The sequence below is a fragment of the Mangifera indica genome, chromosome 4, assembly GCF_011075055.1.
Source record: "Mangifera indica cultivar Alphonso chromosome 4, CATAS_Mindica_2.1, whole genome shotgun sequence".
Lineage (NCBI taxonomy): Eukaryota > Viridiplantae > Streptophyta > Magnoliopsida > Sapindales > Anacardiaceae > Mangifera > Mangifera indica.
Genome location: NC_058140.1, coordinates 15,606,330 through 15,628,663, shown reverse-complemented (window position 1 = coordinate 15,628,663; position 22,334 = coordinate 15,606,330). Strand labels below are relative to the sequence as shown.

Below are 22,334 nucleotides of genomic sequence, written 5' to 3'. Positions count from 1 at the left end.
CTTGTGCAGTTCCTTTGTCTATCTTGAAGTGGATTGAAATTTTCAAATTGTCTATCACACAAAGAAAAATTATGACACTGAAGGAAGCTGTATAAGCTAAGACAATGAGCTCTCATACATTCAATGAAATCAACAGTTTCATGACAGAGATAGAAAGAGCTTATTTATCACAGTAGAACTTGCAGAAGAAACTTGTGACAAGTGACAACAAAACCAATTTTGTCCCCACGTTACAAAACTTTCATCCTCTTTTTACACATTGTACACAAAACAAGTTGCAAAATATACTTTTGCTATTATAAACTGATCATCTCTTCACAGGGAAATGTCCATCATGTCCACCACCAAATTTTCCATCATCAAAGCTGCAACTTCTCCTGCACAATATGCCACCTCTGATCCCCCTCTTCCTACAAAATAAAATTTATTCAAGCGAAGCTCAAAAAAGTCTCCTATTCTATCTTTATATTCATCTAATGAAGATTGAGTGAGAGAGAGAGAGAGAGAAGTTACCATAGAAGGATGGATTTGCATCGGCATTGGATTTAGGTAGCTTCAAGGGGCACGAAGAAAGAGGAAGAACAGGCAGGTTTTGGCAGTTGCAAATCTCAATCATGTAGCCATCTGGGTCATGAAAGAAGAGCTGATCCACTGTGATTCCTCCTTCTTCCACCACTGCTGTCACATACTCAATGTTCATTGCCTCCAGTTTTCTCATTATCATCTCCATGTCTGAGGTTTGGAATGAAATGTGATTGTCCTTTGGATTTATCTTCCCTTTCTTCCCTGGAACATCATCCACCTCCAGCAAATGGATGCCTATCCCATGGCTGAACAACCTTTACAAAAAAAAAGAGTTTATATTTCATATTACAAAATTAAAACCAAATCTGACTTTCCAACAAAGACTTGGTTGTTTTCATTCTAGGTTGCTATTGTTATATTTTGATTTTGTCACCATTATGGATTTTAGATAGAGATTAAGACTAATTTGTAGGTAATTAGCCAAATTAGCTCTCTTAAGCAATGATTAATCAACTTATTGATTAAGAATATACTATTTATGTGCATGCGCTATAAAGACGAGAGAATCTGTCAACCATCTAAGAATATCATTTCAAACAAAAACATTAAATTATATAAAATATTTAATGAACAAAGACTTTGAGTAATCAAAATATGAAATGAGTAGCCATCATATGTTTTTGTATGGACCTAGAGATTCTTGTACTGAAACGTTTTAAATATTTTTTTTAATATATAATTTATATATATAAATGATATATTATCATATAATTAAATAATTTTAAATTAAAAATAAAATAACACTCAATCATATAATAACATATAATTTATATACATGAATTATGTATCAAAAATATGTATATATATAACATTGATATTATATCATAAGAAAAGCAAAATGGAAAAAAAAAACACAATAATAATACTAATTTTTGTTATTTTATATATATATATATATATATATATATATATATATATATATATATATATATATATATATATATATATATATATATATATATATATATATATATATATATATATTTATAATTTAGAAATCCCCAACTTCAATATGTAAATTAGAGTTGTGTCGAACCCTATAATTTTTTTTTTTTCTGAGCAATGTTTTAAGTGCACACAATATACATTAGATTAATAAATAATATGTCACTATATGATTGACTATTTTTTTATATTTACTTTTATATATCATTTATATATCTAATTATATAATAAAAAATATATTCATAATTTTATTTTATTTTTTTCCATTGTCAATTACTCTCCTATGTTAATTTCTTTTTATCTTTCATCTAAAATTTTAACTTTTAGAGACATTGAAAAGAAAAGAGTATCATTTTCTAATTAGACTGTTCAATGGACCATCCCAATTGAAATTCTGTGATAACATATGGCTCCACCAATTTATTTTATGCTTCACAAGGATTGTCTTCCATCATTAAACCTTTTTTTTTTTTTTTTTTGAGTTAATATAATTTTCCAGATGGTATGCACCTAACCACAACTTAGATTTTCCTCAGTTGGCTGTGGGGTAAGGTAAGGTTTACAAAATAGATGTTCTTTCAAAATATGAATATGGAAGATTGCACTTATAAAATTAATAAATTAATTTCTAGATGTGTTAAGTATAATGTTACATTTATGAAACAATAATGTTTAATTATTATTGCGAGTAGCCAAAGTCCATCCAAACCTCTAATTAATTCTTTTTTTTTTAAATTGTGCATATAGTTTTGGATCTATAAAAGAATCTTGGGTGAAAAATTATTTTCAAAAATATAAATTTAACTCATTATGTATTCATTCAAATCCTTCAAAACAGGACCCATTCTCAAATTTTTAAAAAAATAGAAATGAGATTTAAAAATGTAATTATTAATGAAAAAATATTTCTTTCTTTGTGATAAAGGTTTTAAAATTTGAAGAAAATCTCTTAATATAAAAAGGGATAAGTCAAGTGATAACATACATAAGTATGTATCTATTTATATATCAATTTATATATTTAAAATAAATACATATAATATTGTCCATATACATATTACTTTATATTGTACCAAGGAAGAGTTTCCGTAATTGATGAGCATGAAAAAAAAAATACAATTGTAATATTGTTAGAACCCAGATGGAGTTTTTCAAGTGCATTAAAAGGAAAAATGAAAGCAAGACCACAAACATGAGAAATTAAGCAATGTGAAAATAAAATAAAATAACTAAAAGAAAATTGCGGGGAGGGGGGGCTTACCAAGCTCCTTCAAAGTTGAAAGATGAAGGTCTTTTGATGAGAACAAAGCCTAAAACATCTTCATAGAATCTGACAGAATCTGTGACAGATTTGCAGACAAATGAAACATGGTCGAGAGAAAGTTGAGGCATTGCTTTTGTTGCTGATGAATTATAATAATCAAACGATGATGAAGGAGTTGATCTTCCCATTTCTTCTACCACTACAATCTCTCCAATGTCTCCCATCTCTCTCTTTCTTTTCTTCTTCTTCTTTCTCTTTTAAGAAACTCTCTTTCGAACTCTTTTCCTTCCCCTCTCTCTCTCTTTCTCTCTCTCTTGTTTGTGAGTTCATGTGAGCACCAAGAGTAGTTTTTATAAGAGCTGAAGCTCTACTGTATTAAACGTTAGGATTTATTATTTTGTAGGGTTAGGTTAAAATTAATTACTAGCAGTCAATATAATAATAAATTCTATAAAATGAATACGTAAAATTTCAATTATATGAAATTATTTATTTCTTCTTTTTTTTTTTAAATCCAAAAAACTCCATCAATTGGTTGGCAAGTTTGAGCTTCAAATCAAACCCAACCATCTTTGTCGAATTCGTTTTAGAAGCCAGAAATTCTTTAACGTACAAACTTAATTCATGATTTCTTTTTATGGGTCCTAACGATTTTATGATAACTGATACGGACTTCGTATTTTGTGTGGTTCCAAAATTTTTGCTATTAGTTGTAATTATAAATTTTGAAATTAAAAAAATAAAATAAAATAAAGAGAAAAGCAAAAGCCAGAAAATAAAATAAAGTGGAAACAGAATCATTTGTAATGGGACAAACCAGTCGACCTCAGATAGAAGGAGAATTTATGGATTAAGCTTTTAAATTTATTTATTTTTAATGTCAGAATTCACAAAATCCATGGCCGGTGGGTGACCATTTTTAATGCATGTGATGAAATTGGAATGCACTTAATGACGATGGGCTTTCAGTATGTGGTTCTAGTTTTCTCCAGGTAAAGGCCGAAGGGCTATTTCCAACGAAAGTTTTACTCAAATTAATTTCAAAATTTAAATACTTTTTATATATTAATTATTATTAAAATTTTCTATTATAAATTTGGATAAAATTATTATTTTATTATTAAATTTTAAAAAATTATATTATTCTTTTTACTAATTTTAAAAATTAATATTTAAACTCATTTTTAAAGTTTGTAAAATTAATATTTTGCTTTTAGAGTTTGTTTTTTTTCTTTAATGACTATCATTTTGTTTGATGATCGGAGTATCATTTTTTGTTATATCTTTCAAATTTAAACGATGAAGGATTATTTTTAATTAAAAAAGATCAGTGGCTAAATTCTTTAAATCATAGAAAATGAAACTTATAAATATTGAGAAAAATAAATTTTTTAAAATTACTAATAAGAGTGAAATATTAATTCATAAAACCTAAAGAAAATAATAAAATTTTAAAATTTAATGATAATTTTGTTTTTATCTTTAATTAAAAATTTTAATAATAATAAATTTATAGAAAAATATAGATTTTAAAATTATTGCAGAGATAATTTTGAGACTCTGTTATAATTTGAATAGAAAATAGCCTTTGGTTTGGCCCATAATAAATAAAGCACATGCAGATTAAATCATTTATCATAATTAATTAAGCTAATGCATTAAATGAATATTTAATTCAAGCATCAAAGCATGGTTCAGCTTCACGATCCAGATTCAATCTTAAAACCAAAAGCCAGATCTTGCTACGACACTCTTCTCTGTCTTAGTCAGATCCACCTGGCCTCTGGATAACCCATATCTTCAAATTTAAATAAATAAATAAATAATATCACATGCCAAATATATATTTTTTAATATAATATAATGCCAATATGCCAACCGACTTTCGGGATGACATGGAACCACCAATCCAACACACCCAACTCCCCAACTAACTTTAGGGGCCAAAATCTAACGGCTACCAACCTTTCTAATGTTAATTCCAGTATCGGTACTGAATTTTAATTACCTATTATATTACCGGAGGAACAAAAATTAATTAAAGGGTCACTGCCACTGGCATCTTGATCTATATAAAATTAATTTCTGTGTCTCTTAAATTATAAAATATCAAATCAATTGGGTGACACTGGTAAAAGATAATGTATTTTATATATACATTGTTGTCATAAGAGATTTGGGCCCAAGTCTCTGAATTAATTTTAAATATATATTTATGGTTGCACGTAATACTGTCTTCCTCATCAACGCAGAAACCGAAAGTCTTCTTCTGTTTTTTTTTTTTTTTAAATGAAAAATCTCTCTTAAATTAAATTACCATATTGAAATCAAACCAATCATATTAAATTAACAAATCTCAAATCTAATAACTAATCTCATAATCATTAAATCAAATAAATTAAAATTTTAATTTTGATACAAAATTTATATTTTTTTATATATAAAATTTATTCTTTTACTATTCAAACTATCCAAATTAATGCAAAGTGGAGTCGCATCCAATTATTGGCAACATTAATTAATTAGACATTATAGTATTTCCCTTTGTAAATAAAATATATACTATAATCTCAGATTTCCCTATTAAAGTTCTTGGCTCCACCATTGATTCTGAGAGAGATTTTCACAATGTTCTGTCCGCCATCACAAAGACAAAAAATAATAATATTTAATTTATAATCACAGTAATTCATTTCAACAAAATAGAAAAAGGGAAAATCAGACAATTTGGGGAAGAACTTTTTTTTCTTTTTTTAGAAAATTCTAGACCACAGATGCATTCCTCTAAAACACCCACAAAAATTTTACAATATTTAATTAATTTACAAAAAAAAAAAAAGTCAACCAACTATTTTGCATAATTTAGACCGGTCTTACTCCTATTGTACTAATATATTAAATGTGGGTAAACATAAAATGCAATTAAAATGGCCTATTTGATAAGACTGTCATGTTGGATAAGTGAAATAGTGTATCAATAAAAAAAATTTATTTATTTTTTAAACAATGTTATATATACCTGTTTTGAATATATAAAATAAATCAATGTTTGATAAAACACATGCTACGTTAACATTTAATTTCTTTAAAAGAAAGCATGTATGATTTTGTGGTGTGTTAAATGTAAGTTTTATATTGTGTTTCAAAATTAGGAATAATAAAAAAATGTGGAGGGATTTGTAATGTTTTACCCATTCAAAGGTTTTTTTAATATTACATTGTTAAGTTCTTAAATATAAAGTATGAGACTTGAATTTCATATTATAAAGTATAGATCTTTAGTATGAGATTTAACAACTAACTTTTAATATATAATTAACTCAAGATTCGTATTATTTGATATAAGAGACAATATCATGTCTTTCAATCGTAATTGTGCTATATAAGTGATGACGCTAATATTACACCTTTGCTAAAGGCTAATAAGGAGTTAATGCACAGTTAATCTGTATAGATACTTAGGTTACAAAATGTAATGATATATTAAGATTTGATATTTAACCATTTGAAAATAAAGTGATACTTTACTTTAGAGATTATTTGATATTATCTTGTATGATGGAAAATTGAGATATGTCACATTGGAAGTAAACTAATATTATATGATGCCAATTTACTTAATCAGAAAAAAACTTAAGGAGAGCCGTATTTATGGAGTAAAATCTTAAGAGATGTCAATAATAATTTTATAATTGTTGAGATGTTTGTGAAATCAAGACAAAATTAACGTAGATTAAAAAAATAAAAAACCATTAATAAGATATAGACTTAAATTATATTTATGACAGCAAATAGATTAATTATTTTTCTTATGAGGTGACAGTTAACCAATCATTTATTGCTGGTCGTAATTATCGTCTAAATTACTCTTTGAAAATAAAATCTCATGAAACATGTGTTTACTCAAAACAAGCGCCAAATGCAATGTATTTATAAATAATTAAATTATATTTATTTTAAATATATAAATATATATATATTTGTTGAAGGGAGAAGGGAGAATTCAGATTTCACACGTGGTTATTGATTTCAAATGAGAGGGATTTCACATGTGAAAGAAGAAAGCATTAATTTCGTCGTAATGTAGGGTGAAATGTTCATGTCTTATAAACATGACAAATCATAAGTCATATATAAAACGTTTCAAATCAATTGCCACGTCACTAAATTTTAAAAAATAGGGAACCTTTTTTGTAAGATTAAGCAAGTTAATAATAATATTTTAGACATATTAGTGGGGTGGGTTTGATTCTGTTTCCTCCAGTAAAGTAAAAACAGGAGGGCATGTGAAAAGCGTGCAAGTAAGCTTCCATAAATTAAGGGGGCATGATGAGCAGGATAATCACGTGCTGGCCCCTGCTACCGGCTGCGACCACTGCGTGGCGGACAACTATAAAGGAACCTTACAGAAGAGAGAGAAATGAAAACATGCAAACCCAACGAGAGCTGCGTTGCAATAGTGATAAGAGAAGAAGAAGAGAAAGTGGACGTCCTACATGAAATGAAACGATGGTTGAAATTACTTATCAAATTGGAATGAGATGTTGATAAGCAATAATAGAGGACAGAGAAAGACAGAGCTGACGTGACTTGACTCATATCAGAATCAGACTGTCAGCTGAACTCAACCAGATGGTCTTTATGACTCAGCATCTACTCCCTTTAAAGCTGTTGAATTTGTTTTATAAATATCATGGAGTGTTGATCGACCCCTATGAACTTACCCAAAACACAAAATAGTTGCGAAAACACATTAAGGAGAAAAGGTAACGAATGGGAACTTGGCTAATTGTTGTCAATTTTTCCACCCAATTTTATGACAAATAATTTGAAATCATGGCGAAAAAGCAAGAACAAAGGCAGCCCCACAAAAATGACCATCATACCTAATAAAATATGAACCAGAGAATATGTTCACACATTTGTTCAATGGCGTCTTCAAGAATAAAAGAATTAATGGTCAAACCAAAATGCATCTCTACCAATAATTATTGAGACAAACATTTGGCATCACAAGGCATCATAAAACTTCACACTTGAGCATATCATGCCACAAGTTGTCACTCCATAATTAAATTACTTGCATAGGCAACACCTTACTCCTTTTAAAACATCTATTTGTTCTTACTGAAGTATTGGAAATATCCCTTTTATCTCACTGAAGTACCCGATTGATATTATTAACAGTCTGTGACAACCATTCGATTAACATTAAAAGAATCATATAGAGTATGCCCATCTAAAAGTTGTCAAGGGTTGGTAATGTTACCAGCCAAATACTTTAGTAATCTCCTCTGCATCTGGCTACCAATGGTACATTTGAACTTTAAGTATGCCAGTCCACCAATGAGTTCTGTGATGCCAAAAAGAAAAACAGATAAATAAAAAAGAGAAATCTTTGGATCATATGGCATGTCACGATATTGAATTATTCACACAAATGGCATCAATATTGAATAATTATACACAAACAGCATCAATATTATCTTATACACAAATGGCATCGATCACTTCCCATTTTCCTTTCTTCCTAGAGAAAAAGTTGAGAGCCAGAACATTTTGAAAAAAAATTTCTTTCTACTAAAAAGATTATACATGAATTGCCACTGGCAACAATCGAAGAAGTTTGGCACTCATGCATATTTATTTAACAAGATTAAATGGAATTTTTTCAAGGCAAAAAAATGGGGTGTCTACCATGCACTTTTCTGTTTTAACCTATTCAGGTTGTTTCATGCCATAAATAAACTCAAACGCTCAAGAAATCTGTTGGACAGGCAGATTCACATCTCCCTAAATTAAGAATTTGAGGTCAGTTTGGGCCTCTTCAAGGAAACCGAAATATTAAGGCTACATTTCAGAAGTAAGATTGAGCCACCTTTTAATAGGAATAGAGTATAATTTGTACTATCTCTGTTTGCTGTTGTACTTGTTTGGACTATACGTGACAACCTATATTCTATTGTAAAATAAACAAAGAACACCTCAAACTTTACTAAGAACTCAATTGAAATTAACTTAAAATTCAGCTTTCAATTTTTAAATAATTGTGAATATTTCATTTATAAACAAAATCAAGAAATTTATTTTAACATGCAACCAATTAGAACATTAACTATTCAATAAGTTAAGAGTACAACATAAAAGTATGTAAAATTACAGTTCTGAAAGCAACATAAGAATAAAGAGCCATGAGTTTGTGATTAATTTGGGGGATGAGATCATTTAAGCTACTTACACTATTTCAATGTTTTTTTTTCATTTTATACAGCTTGGTCTAAAGGTCGGTCGAAAACACAATAAATATAGAATTGACTTAGCATAAAGACACCGTCAGATCACTAATGGACAAAAAATTGGTAATTTTGATTCATTAAAAAATGTTATAAAATATTTTTTTGATGGATAGTTGAAAAAGTCAATTTTTCTGTTCATTAATGATCTTAATGTGTATCATTAGGGCATAGGTTAAGACAACTCATTAGGTTAATAGGTGATTTATATGCTCCAATTGATCTGTGAGTTGTCTCACAGCAAACTACTATAAGTTTCTTTAGTAAACGAAATCAATTTGAATATTAATAAATATTGAGTTTTCTCCTCTCTTTTTTAATGATATTTAGGTCTATCCAATTGGACATTACACATATACAAGACAAGATCTACTTCTAAACAATATAAATCAGAGCTACAAACATACTGCTAGGCACACTAAGAATATGCAAGTAAACAGCTAGGTAATTAACAGAAAATTATTTAATCCAGAAAAGATTTATCAAAAATTTTGTCAAATCATGTTATTAACTGGAAAATGTTCAGGAGCCCTCTTTATTGACACGTGTTTATGTCCATTAGATAAATAAAGACTGATAATTAAGATTGTTGGCAATGTTAAAAATTAAAGCTAAATTTGATGGTCCACTACTTCTCAGAGTGATACTAAATCTCAGGCCAACAGAGAAGATAAAATAAAACACAAGAGAACTGAAGTGTAAGGAGGCATACAATTTTCCAACCCAGTAGCTGGAGTTCAAACGCTAAAGAAAGAAACTGAAGTAAAAACATTTCTTCCAAGACTTTTCTGCACATAAAAGAACCAAAGTTGGATCAAATGCTCAGCCGGATATCAGATCCCGTACAACCAGTAAATCCCACAAATATTCTTAGTAAATGATGCACTTTACAGTTTACACTCGGGCATAGTAACAGTAATAGCAAGTAGAATCACCCGTCCAGTTTTTGAGACCTCAAAATTCATGACCCATTGAAGCAATAGTTTATTCCTCGATACACCAATCTGACAGTGTCAGGGATGTACCAAAAAAGAACAATTATTTCATTTAAATTGAAAAAAAATATATACATACATATGTACATATATATATATATATATGTACACCATGAAGGTTCAAACAGTAAGACAAGATTATTAGGATGAATTCTAGACAAAAACATAACCCCTTGATTGGAGAATTCATATTGAATGCAGAATTTTAGGTAGCAGCCAATATACATTTATTTTTATGCTTGGCCACATAGTTTCATCATAAGGGAATGAGAGTACATGAAGTGCAGTGGATCTACCTAGGAGATATACTCAAGAGCATCATCACAAAATATATAGAAATAATACTACAAAATCAGGGCTAATTTATAAACTGCAGACATGATCAGCTTATCACATCGCAAAACTAGAAATAAGAATAACAATATATGCAGACAGAGGCATTGCAAAATGACGTTCAATTCATATACTTTTGCCAAACTGTAACAATTATATGCAGAAAAGAGCAAGAAAATCACCATCCATACTCGAACATAATGTAAGTGCATGTCATTATCCCTGCACAACAGAAGCTACCGCAGATTATCTTCAATCCACTGTCATACTCTGCATTGCTAGACAAACTGATCCTCCCTCCTCCAATAGATGTCATCATCCAATATCCATGAATGTCCAGATATTTCATCCTATGTCGGATAAACATTACTAGGTTGAGCTCCTTCCATTGATTGGAGCTACCTTTTTTTGGGCTAACGCTTTCTAAGTTTGATGAATTTCATAAGCCATATGATTAATGCCTCTTGCATTCCATTTTTCTTAGATAAGTTGCATAGATTTTGACAAGTGTACCTTTTCTTGAGCTTTCTAAAGCATATATCTCAGGTTCTCAAGTTAAATTTTCAAAGCTTTATCCTCTACTTATCAGGTCTCCATCTTCACAGTTTCTTGACTATCAAAATCCTGGAACTCTGAATCAGAAGATTCATTGGAATCCTCTTCTTCTCCTGAACCACATTTATCATCCTCTTTTGTCATTTTCTCTCTAACCTTTCTTTTTCCTGTTGAACCCAAAGATGGGACACGAACTTGTTTACTTCTATCCTTTGATTTATTCATGAGATGAATGTACCTATGCCGCATCCCCATCAACGGATGCTTCTGTACCAAAAAATCCTTCTTATAAGCCTCCCTAATCACCACAGTTTGTGTCCTAATCTTATTAGACACATAAAAGATCCCCGGATGATGCACCAAAGCCTTCTTAAACCTATCACCAAACCCCAAATAATCTCCCAAACAAAACACATTATCTCTCTCTGTCTTCTTTGACACCAAAAGCCATAACAACTCATGAAGCACAGCAACAGTATATTTCTCTGCCAGGTCACTTCTCGGAGCTAAATGGAATGCATCTTCATAAGGTGAAACATAAGGCAGCTCTTGCCATTTTTCGACCCAATTTTTAACCTTTTTTTCCAAGTCAAACCCTCGAGGGAAATTCATTGGAAACTCTATGCACCTTCCTTTTCTTAGATTTGAAATATCACCATTACACACTTTTCTTTCCATTTCAGATACTGCAAGTTCTTTTCTCCAAGAAACTAACTCCAATGCCAGTGTTTCTTTGTTAGTAACAGGATCTGTGATTTCACATACCTGAAAATAATCACCCAGAAAGTTATAATAAACATTTTGTAATAGCCTTTTATTCAATTTACATTTTTCCATGACTGAAATTTATTAATTGAGGAAAGTTACAGAAATATGACTGAAGTTCATTTATTATTGGGCATTCTACAACTTACACAAACCTGTTAAAACTTTGCTAAAAACATTGGTGTTCCCACAACACAACTGAAAAAAAATGGAGAAACTTGAAAATTGATGAAACTCCATCAATGACTCAAAACTTTAGCAGGCTTCTTTGGGCAATAACATTAGTAATAGAAAGATTTTTGGGGTGACACTTCCAAGATTTTAGTCTAAAGGGGGGGAAGCCCTATGGGGCAAATCCATATATAATACTAGCCAGCTTGAATGTGAAAAAAGTAATATTTTTACCAATTATATGCTGTTTTCATAAAACAACAATATTCATTAGTCATCAGTTTAATGTTACTAAAGTGGAATATTCTTTTGGTTACCAATTTGACACTAAATATTATAAATATGAACAGCAAGTTACCAATATGTCATTTTATTAAGAAGCAGAATTCTATTTGACCAACAAACAAAGTACTTGGAGCCCAATCATGAAAGCTGGCTTCATTTAATGGCAATTTTTAATTAGAAACCTTAGGCTAAACTTATCACTATTGAGCCTTACAAATAGCCGAACAATGCAATTATATAAACAAGTGTATAGCCTTACTCTCAACCTTTCCAATTAGATAATGCAATTTACATACTGGTAAGTAGACCATGGATCAGGTCCAAAAGAAATTTATAGTGAAAACTTTATATATAAACAAGTTCTTAAACCATAACATTATATTGATAACATGCAAAATCATATCTATAATTATCAAAATCAACTTAGTAATCAAGAATTATTTATAAAAATTATGAAACAATTGCATTCCCTCCATCACAAATTTCCCAACTAAAATTTGCCACCTATAAGCTAGTCGCAAACTGTATTTACAAGTAGTCAAGTAGTCCATAAAACTGGTCCAGTTTACCATGAAAGCATAATCAAAACTCATGATACATAAACAAAGGAGTTGTAGTAAACAGATAACATTATTAACAAGCAACATCATATCTGCACTAACCAACATCAACTTAAAAATATAATCGTTTTTGGCACCTTCATCTTCAATCTAAGCAGGCAATTTATTTTTTCTGTTGTTTATCTTTTCATATTGCCATTTAACTTCAGATAAATGCATGGAATAGAACAGTTTAAAATTTACAACTTATATCTAACTCTGAAAATTTTTGATAAACTAAATTTCTTAAAATGATAAACATCAACCTGGAATTTGCCTCTTTGAAAAATTTTCAACTCTGTTAACTGCCAAAGTTTCCAGTTACCAGAATCTGGCTGCTGGAAGACGTAATCGAATGGCCGGAAAATTTTCAGGCAAAATATGATATTGGGTATAAAATTATAACCTAGAATGACAGTTTAAATTAATTTAGAACTAATCAATTTTAAAAAACTAACTCACAAACCTGAAAATACTCTGGATAATCAGCAAGCAGGGACTTAATGTTATTATGAGGCAAACCGAGGTCATATTTGAACTTGTCCACAACATGCAACGGCAGCTTCCTAGCATTAGCCAGCATCAGCAACTTCGCCAACCGTTTAACGGCGTCATCACGGTGACATGGCAAGCTGTGAATGGCGGACTCTTCTTTGTGCAGAGTCAGAGATTGAGGGGTGAGCTTGATGTGGAGCGGGAAGGAGGGCGAGGGTTGGAATATTCGGAAAAAAGTAGGATATTTTAGGAAGAATTTGACGGGGAAAGTTGAGAGAGTGGAGAGAGGGAGAGATGACGAGAGGATTTGGTTTTTGAGGGAAATGATTTGCTTGAGGTCTTTCTCTTTAGAGACAACGGTGTCGAGGTAGGGGTCACGTACCCATTTAACGCGTGCGTCGATAAATGTGCGGAGTTGGTGGAGGCGGTGCAGGAAGGTGGCATCGGAGAGCAACCGCGACGGCGGAACCATGAAGTCACGGACACGTAAATAGCGAGAGATGGAAGAGAGTGCACCCTGTGTTTTGAGAAATATTTTTCAACTTTAACTAAGGGCATTTTAGAGGCCCTAAGGATAAGTGCCTCATATTTACTGAAAAATATTAAAAATCTCCCCAGCTAAGAAAGCCGTCTTAGCTCAGTGGTAGAGCGCGTGGCTTTTAACCACGTGGTCGTGGGTTCGATCCCCACAGACGGCGACGTTTTGAATATTGCTTTTATAAATTTTTTGTGATCTGATTAATCTATTGTTTGTACAATGCCCATTCTACCCCTACGTCGTTGATTATTCCTTAACGGAGGTTTGAAATGGGGACAAATGCTTCTTTCAATTCGCAAACAAAATTTCTTCTAAAATACTCCTTCTTTGCGGTACTAGTCTCTTCCGGCTGTCACAGTTAAGGATTCGAGTCGCCGGAGAAGCAATATTTGTCCGCCAAAACGTGACGGCGAACTCGCTTTTCCATTTTAAGGTTCGTTTCGCTGATCCAAATCTCTCTATTTTTCTTCTTTTTCCATTTTTTCTTGGTTTTTGAGTTGCAATATATTTCGATAACTAATCCCACGTAGTTATGACAGTGTTTTATCGTGCACGAAGCGAATTTGGATTGACTTGTGAAATTTTGTTGTGCTGTCAGTCTATATCAATGGTGTATTGTTGTGCCGTTTGATAAAATTACATTAAAGATTGAATTAAATTAAATAGAAACAAAATGAGAGAGGATTTACTTCACTGATAGGGTTTCTAGTTTTTAACTTGTGAGTGGAAAAGTAGAAATCCTAAGTACTAAAGACAAGACCTGACATTTCTGATTCTCCCAATGGTGGTTTTTCACTTGGTTCTCAGTTTGTAGATTCCATTTCATTCATTCCCCCTGCATCATTAAAAATGATCCACACTTTTAAAACCTGAATATTCCGAGTGCAACACAGGCGTGCGGCACACCTCAATTTCATTCTATCTCTCCTCCAATTTTCTCTCTCTCCAAATTGTTACACAACAACTGATATAAAAGCAAATCAAGCCTAATTGCTAGTATTACTTATAGGATTCTAGAATGAAACACAACCGTTTTGGTCTCTTATAATTATGTTGGCAACATGTTTTTTTATAAACCAGTTTTACTGGCTACTTGGTTTCTGAGGGAAGTGTGAAATGAATAGCTGTTGCAGATTGTGATCTGTAATTCAGGGGTTTTAATTATTTTTTTGTCACTGTTATTGCAATTTGATCGGCTTTATTGTTATTTTGAATCGCTTTTACATCACTTTTGGTGATTAAATTACTTGATGGTGCTTTACAATTGCATTACTCTTTTTTTGTCATGCAGTGTGAATTTTGTCAAAAAGCTTAAATTGTCTTGTGTACATGGATCGATACGATCGAGATGAATCTCCAGTGAGAGAACACAGGGAGGAAGGGGCATATGACGATAGTGTGGACCAAAATGGGAATGAAAAGTCCAGTGAGCATCGGAGCAAGGATAGGAACAAGAGTAGCAGCCGAGGTGAAGACAGGGATCATCGAAATAAAGACAGAAAAGATTTGGAAAAAGTTCTGAAGGAAAGGAGGAAGGAGGAGAGAGATGAGCGTGACAAGGAGAGAATCAAAGACAGAGAAAAGCATAGGGAGAGGGAGAAGGATAGGAAGGACAAATATAAGGAAAAGGAACCAGAGAGAGATAGGGAAATTGAGAAGGAGAGGGGAAAGGAGAAGAGTAGGGACAGGGAAAAGGACAGAGAAAGGGCCAAGGAGAAGGAAAGGGAGAAAGGTAGGGAGAAACATAAGGATAGAGAGAAGGAGAGGGAAAGTGAGAAGGATAAGGACAGAGAAAAAGTGGACAAAAGCAAAGAAAAGGGAAGGGAGATGGATATAGACAAAGACAAGTCAAGAGAAAGAGAGAGAACGAGCAAGAAGGGACGTGAAGAACATTATGGTAGGAACAGTAGCAATAAGCTCAAATTGGATTATGAAGATAATAGGGATAGGGATACTAACAAGCAAGGAAAGGTTTCTTTTGAAGACAAGGGTGAACAAGATGATGAGGATGCTTCAGCTACAGGACACACGTCATCATTGGAGCTTGAGGAGCGCATTTTGAAGTAAGTGAATTTTTATTTGTTCATTCTTTCTGTGTCATAAATCAAAGTGTGCATGTTAGGTTTGTTTGTAGAAGGTTTATGCATGATAAATATGCCATGAGTTTGTGGATCTAAACCCTAACCAGCCCCCAACCCCCCATCTTTTTTTTTTAATGACAATGAAAGGCATGTAATGAATGATATGTGATTACCTATATATTTGAATAGCTGCAAAAACCAGGAACAGACTGGAAAAGTTACTTCTACATTGCTAAAATATAATGAGCAGCTCCAGTCTAGAATCCACCCAAAAATTAAAAAAAGAAAAGAGGTCCTGTAAAGTAGCAACACTCCAAGAATAAATTTTTTCCCCAAAATTTATAAAACTAATCCAGAAACTTCCATATTCTATTATGAAGAGATGTGTTTATCTTGACTATTTTCTTTGCATATTCTATTTGACAATTTTCTGCTGAGTAGTTTAATTCGGTTATTTAAAAAGATGATGAATATATTTATTGTCTTTTGATTGATAGATCAGTATGGTTATTGGAGTTCTGATGTATAAGATTTAGTGGTGACTCCTATGAGAATTAGGATAGTGATTGTTAGAAATATCATGTCTGACATGGTGAATTTTTAAAAAAAATTCCAGTAAGCAAGTGTTCATCTATTTGCAATTTATTTTATGTAATGAAGATTCAGGCTATCACTTAATCTGCAAAACAATAATGTTATTATCTCTGTTTTCCTAGCCCAATAACAAATAGTAAGACCCCCTTTTTGGGGGGCTGGGCCAACCAACACTAAGAACATAAAAACTGCTCAAAGGCTAGCCCGTTCATTGAAGAAGAGTGCCTTGAAATCCAATATTTATGTATGTGTGTGTTTCTGCTTGAGATCAAGGGAGATTGACTGATGTTGCCAGGTGTAGATCCATGATTCCAAAACATGAAATTTTTATCACAAGAATATATTGACCATTTAATTTTGAATTCGATTGAGTCTATAAGTCTTAAGTATCTTCCTATTAGTAATTGGAAGTTGTATTTGGTGTTGTATCATATATCATTCTCGTTTCCTTAGAGATTTCTAAAGTTTCCTGATTATAGTGGTAGAATTTTGGTTTTGTAGATGATCGACATTGTTGGAGAATGCATTGTTCTTTCATATAAATTTCGTAGAAATTGCTGATTTTTTTCATTTCTCACTGGTGTGATATATCCTATAGGATTTATCAATTCTTTAGAGATTTCTAGAGTTTCCTGAAATTAATGGTAGAATTTTTAGTTTTGTAAACGATGGACATTGTTCTTTCATATAAATTTAGTAGGACATTGCTGCTTTTCATTTCTGCCTGGTGCGATATATCCTATAGCATTTATCAATTCTTAATCTTCAATGAAGTTTCGAATATTTGTTTCAATGTCAGTGTTGGATGTTATATGAACAATGTTTATCTTTACATTTTTATCATTTCTCAGGTTGAAAGAAGAAAGAGTAAAGAAAAAGTCTGAAGGTGCTTCTGAAGTTTTAGCTTGGGTTAATAGGAGCCGAAAGCTAGAGGAGAAAAAGAACTCTGAAAAAGAGAAAGCCTTGCAGTTTTCCAAGATGTTTGAGGAGCAGGTTATATGCTGTTCTATGTGTTCCATTACATCATGTGTCAAAGAGATGTTTATAATCATATGATGCTAATAATCAATTCTATGCTGTAAATTTCATAGGACAATATTGTACAAGGAGAAGGTGAAGATGAGGAAGCAGAGCATCAGAATACTGGTATGGTTTAATAACATTTCCTATTATAATTAGCTGTCCTTATGCTATTGAGTCGTTGTGATTCAGATAAATAAGGGCATTTAGATCTCACATTTTTTTTGGGACTCCTGTTAACAGATCATCTAGCTGGAATTAAAGTTCTTCATGGTCTTGATAAAGTGATGGAAGGTGGAGCTGTTGTTTTGACTCTTAAGGATCAGAATATACTTTCTTCTGGTGACATTAATGAAGGTAAACCTGGTTTGTTGTTGCATTTGTATTTTACAGGCCTAGTTGCGCTTAGATGACATAAGATTTTTGTGTAACAGAAGTTTTTGGTCTGATGTCACAGAAATGGATATGCTCGAAAATGTTGAAATTGGAGAGCAGAAGCGGCGAAATGAGGCTTACAAGGCCGCAAAGAAGAAAACGGGAATCTATGATGATAAGTAAGATGAGCATTGCTGTAATCTTCTTTTTATTCCATAGAGTTTGTTCAAGAAGTGGCTCAATTGTTGTGATGTTTTCTGCCCTTTAGGTTCAGTGATGATCCCAGCTCAGAGAAGACGATACTTCCACAGTATGATGATCCAGAAGCCGAGGATGTTAGAGCCTCCTTCCTCTCCGTTTTTTCATTGTTTTGAGCCATTTGCATCAAGTTTTCTTTTTAGAGAAATGCTATACATTGTAATAAGTGGGTTTTGTTTTAACTGAATATATATTTTTACAGGGAGTAACTTTGGATGCAAGGGGACATTTCACTGGTGCAGCAGAGAAGAAACTAGAGGAGGTAATCAGTTTTCCTGTGTTTGTTTAAGATCAATTTAAGGGTGAATGTGATCATTATTTATTGATGTTTTCTTTTCCATTTCCTCTTGTCAGCTTCGAAAGAGGATACAGGGTGTCTCAACAAGTAATCGCTTTGAAGATCTCAACTTGTCTGCAAAGGTCTCTTCAGACTACTATACTAATGAAGAAATGGTTAAGTTTAAGAAGCCTAAAAAAAGGAAAGCAATAAGGAAGAAAGAGAAGCTAGATTTAGATGCTCTTGAAGCAGAGGCAGTCTCTGCAGGTTTGGGTGCTGGGGATCTTGGTTCTCGGAAGGACGGGAGAAGGCATGCAATCAGAGAGGAGCAAGAGAGAACCGAGGCTGAAATGAGGAATAGTGCATACCAATCAGCTCTTGCCAAAGCAGATGAGGCAACTAAATCACTGAGACTAGAACAAACTCTTCCTGTTAAATTGGAGGAAGATGAAAATCCTGTTATTGCTGATGATGACGAGGATTTGTATAAATCCTTAGAAAGAGCAAGAAAATTAGCTCTTAAAAAGAAAGAGGAGACAGCATCTGGTCCTCAAGCAATTGCACTCCTTGCCACCACCACTACCAGCAATCAAGTTGTTGAGGATCAAAACCCTACTAGTGGGGAGTCACAAGAAAACAAAGTTGTCTTTACTGAGATGGAAGAGTTTGTGTGGGGTCTCCAGCTTGATGAAGGTATTATTATATATTTTTTTTAACACTGTGTCCTACCAGTATTGGCGACCTTAAAATCAAAGGTTCTGATTTATTGTAAATCTTTTGTCCCTTAACTTGACTGTTTCTCACATACCTGGTTCAGTGAATCAGATGCCAACCGCCATTAGCATCCCCAGAAACAGTTTTGTTTTAATATACTTTTTGTACTACAGCTCATGATTTCCATTCTGGATCCTCTGTTTTTTTTTGCCTTTTTGCTTTGACTTTAAGATACTCGATTCTGGCTGCACTAACATGTAACATTTGTATTGGTTTGGCTCTTTCAGATGCTCATAAGCCTGACCATGAAGATGTTTTCATGGATGAAGATGAAGGCCCAAGACCTTCTGAAGAAGAAATAAAAGATGAACCTGGTGGGTGGACAGAGGTTAAAGAGACTGATGCAGATGAGAAGCTAGCTGATGAGTATAAGGAGGAAATAGTTCCAGATGAAACCATTCATGAAGTTGCAGTTGGGAAAGGATTATCAGGTGCACTTAAGCTGCTCAAGGACCGTGGAACCCTTAAAGAAAGTATTGATTGGGGTGGCAGGAACATGGACAAGAAAAAGAGCAAGCTTATTGGCATTGCTGATGACAATGCAGAGACTGATAATAGGTTTAAGGATATTCGCATTGAAAGAACAGATGAATTTGGGAGAATTGTAAGTACCAGTTACATTATATCTTTGTGCTGTGGAATTTTGAATTGTGTTATAGTTTAGGAAATGTTAAATGCATGTATATAGCACACAGGGTTACTGACTTCTCTAAGTCATAAGAGTTGAAAGTATGGGCACTAGATTCCATTGGGTATTGGACCATCTTGTTAATATTCCCCTTAGGGGAAATAATTTATATTAACATAGTAAGGGTCATTTGAAGAAGCCATCTTGCCTTTAAAAAAATTATGCTGCATTGTTTCATGCCTATGGTTCATGACACAGTTGTAAATAGATGCATTTCATTCTTAAAGGAAATCAACAAAGCTACCTAGGTTTTCATGTAATAGTGAAACAAGCACTTATTGTGCAAAGCTAATATTTAAACAATTTGCCCAATATATTCTCGGTAGTTGATAATAGTGTAATTTAAGATAGAGGTGACTAAATGATGGTATCATGTTGATAGTTATTACTGTTTAAAGGGGTACCTATGTTGGGTTTAATCTGGTTGGTTTAAGATGTAATATGCTGGACTCCAATCCCACAACAATATTTGTAATTCTCTGAGTTGCTCTTGTATTCAGTCTTCATACAATATCATTGACCTTGTTTGTTGACCTTAAATTCACATGAACCGTGATTAATACAAGAAATTAGTTGGAATCACTATTTTATTGAAATATTTTTGTGTTTACTTTATTGTTGAATTATTTCCTATTTATTACCAGATGACTCCCAAGGAAGCCTTTAGGATGATTTCTCATAAATTTCATGGGAAGGGGCCTGGAAAAATGAAGCAAGAGAAACGCATGAAGCAATATCAAGAAGAGTTGAAGTTAAAGCAAATGAAAAATTCTGATACACCGTCTCTCTCTGTGGAGAGGATGAGGGAAACTCAAGCTCGGTTGCAAACACCCTATCTTGTCCTGAGTGGTCATGTTAAACCAGGGTATGGCTCATGTTTCTATTCTTTTCTTTTCCATTTTTATTATTCATCAATTCAAAATGGAGGGAAGACAAAAGCAGTGACTGCTTTAAGTTTGAGTTGAATTACCTTTTGTAATCTTTTCTTTGGATTACTAAAAATGAGTATGGTTGCCATGAGAACCTTTTGTTTGATTAATAAACAGGACTATTGCCTGTCATGAAACATTATTATTGGTTATTCATTGAAATAAATATGAAATCTGGTTAGTCTCTTTTCTCCATGGATGCTTGATACATTTATTTTTGTCTTTTTTGTTTATTTTAAGGCAAACTAGTGATCCTCGAAGTGGCTTTGCTACCGTTGAGAAAGATCTCCCAGGTGGCTTAACACCCATGCTTGGGAATAGAAAGGTCAGTGAATCTTTATGGTTTTCTGCATATGTATCAATGAACTAATATGCATGTAAAATAGTATGTACATATATAGATGCCTTACTTTTATTCTTTTGTTATCTGCCGCATTCTTCTAGGTGTATAAAGTGCCCTTTTATGCATACAACATACTTGATTCCCATCTAGTTAGTTTTTGGTGGATTTGATTTTTATGTTTGCAATGATGCTTTCTATGGCCTCATCTTCAACAAATTATTATGTATTTTTATTCCCAACCTATTTAATGTTGTAACCTTGATATATTATGGTTTGTAGTGCTTACCTGTTTTTATTCATCATCTTTGCTAAACTAGTGAAAACTTTTTGAAGAACTGCCTTCACGAGGAAAATACCATTGAATGTTGTTTACTATTACTTGCTCAGATAAAATGTTTATTGGATTTAGTCGTCAACCTAGTCTACTCAAAACATTAATTATTTAGAGACGTCAGACTTCTCAATGAAAGTTCTGCTACAGAGGAACATGTCTCTCATCTCTTCTGAAGACACTAGACAGTAGTTATACCAGCCTTCATCCTACTGACTTGGTTCAAAGTGACAGAGAAGTTGTTGCATTCACTTCATTGCTTCAATTCTGTTTCATCTGATTTTTGTTTACTGCTGCTCATCACCGTAGGCATTTTAACATGCATTTTCTTTATGCATGTTCTGATTCTTGTTGTGATCATCGACTTATCAGCTGTTATTAATATTGATGTGAAAAAGGTTATTGTTATTGGCTGGCATTAGATACTAAGCACCTTCTGTTCACCTTTCAGGTCGAGCATTTCTTGGGGATAAAGCGCAAGGCTGAGCTGGGGAACACAGACTCTCCAAAGAAACCTAAAACGTGAAATACATGTGGTCTACTATGCAATCTGCAACTGATTTGCCCTCGCAGTATTGACTCGTACGTGCACCATATTTTCTTCTGCAAATGGCAGAACCATTTGTTTCTGCTGCTATTTGACTTGAAACAATATTCACTTGTTATGGTTAATCAAATGCTGAAATTTTGGTGGGTGGAATTTATTGCTTGGAGGATATTAGCTTAGGTTCTGAATGTTAACAATTTTATATACAATATATACAGGATAAATTATATAATTATCTTTAATATTCTACTTCGTGCTGGTTTATTATAATCTTATTGTTTTTTTTTTTTCCAA

At 32.6% G+C, this 22,334-nt stretch overlaps 2 protein-coding genes, 1 non-coding gene and 1 pseudogene across 7 annotated transcripts; 2 read left to right on the top strand and 2 right to left on the bottom strand.

Annotated features, from left to right (window-relative positions):
• Window positions 1-92: 92 nt before the first annotated feature.
• LOC123213357 lies at window positions 93-3,128 on the bottom strand (annotated as a pseudogene).
• Window positions 3,129-7,810: 4,682 nt separating this feature from the next.
• On the bottom strand, window positions 7,811-13,859 carry LOC123214966 (protein WHAT'S THIS FACTOR 9, mitochondrial). 5 transcript variants are annotated; one of them, XR_006501927.1, is made up of 5 exons: window positions 13,257-13,859; window positions 10,598-11,735; window positions 10,023-10,091; window positions 9,800-9,875; window positions 7,811-8,147 (listed from the first exon to the last, which is right to left on the bottom strand). XR_006501927.1 is itself a non-coding variant. In XM_044634991.1 (2 exons), the coding sequence occupies exons 1-2, from the start codon at window positions 13,755-13,757 to the stop codon at window positions 11,001-11,003; spliced, it is 1,236 nt and encodes a 411-aa protein (XP_044490926.1). In that variant the 5' UTR covers window positions 13,758-13,859; the 3' UTR covers window positions 10,389-11,000. The 5 variants fall into 5 exon arrangements, 1 of the variants encoding a protein (XP_044490926.1); XR_006501925.1 differs by lacking the exon at window positions 10,023-10,091; XR_006501928.1 differs by lacking the exon at window positions 10,023-10,091 and having other exon boundaries at window positions 9,800-9,870.
• Window positions 13,860-13,911: 52 nt separating this feature from the next.
• Window positions 13,912-13,983, top strand: TRNAK-UUU. Its single transcript has one exon. It is a non-coding gene; the product is annotated as a tRNA-Lys (tRNA).
• Window positions 13,984-14,098: 115 nt separating this feature from the next.
• Window positions 14,099-22,289, top strand: LOC123214109 (SART-1 family protein DOT2). The gene is made up of 13 exons (XM_044633839.1): window positions 14,099-14,256; window positions 15,115-15,886; window positions 17,350-17,491; window positions 17,590-17,644; window positions 17,762-17,875; window positions 17,976-18,072; window positions 18,162-18,228; window positions 18,354-18,413; window positions 18,506-19,121; window positions 19,430-19,806; window positions 20,535-20,755; window positions 21,060-21,144; window positions 21,945-22,289. The coding sequence occupies exons 2-13, from the start codon at window positions 15,153-15,155 to the stop codon at window positions 22,017-22,019; spliced, it is 2,643 nt and encodes an 880-aa protein (XP_044489774.1). The 5' UTR covers window positions 14,099-14,256; window positions 15,115-15,152; the 3' UTR covers window positions 22,020-22,289.
• Window positions 22,290-22,334: the final 45 nt, after the last annotated feature.

Bases quoted from the DNA above. Each gene is read 5' to 3' on its own strand.
- LOC123214109 (XM_044633839.1), top strand. From the start codon at position 15,153: ATGGATCGATACGATCGAGATGAATCTCCAGTGAGAGAACACAGGGAG. The intron at 17,492-17,589 runs GTTATATGCTGT...TAAATTTCATAG, and splicing joins CCAAGATGTTTGAGGAGCAG to GACAATATTGTACAAGGAGA. The intron at 19,122-19,429 runs GTATTATTATAT...TGGCTCTTTCAG, and splicing joins GGGTCTCCAGCTTGATGAAG to ATGCTCATAAGCCTGACCAT.
- LOC123214966 (XM_044634991.1), bottom strand. From the start codon at position 13,757: ATGGTTCCGCCGTCGCGGTTGCTCTCCGATGCCACCTTCCTGCACCGC. The intron at 11,736-13,256 runs GTTTGTGAGTTA...GATTATTTTCAG, and splicing joins ATTATCCAGAGTATTTTCAG to GTATGTGAAATCACAGATCC.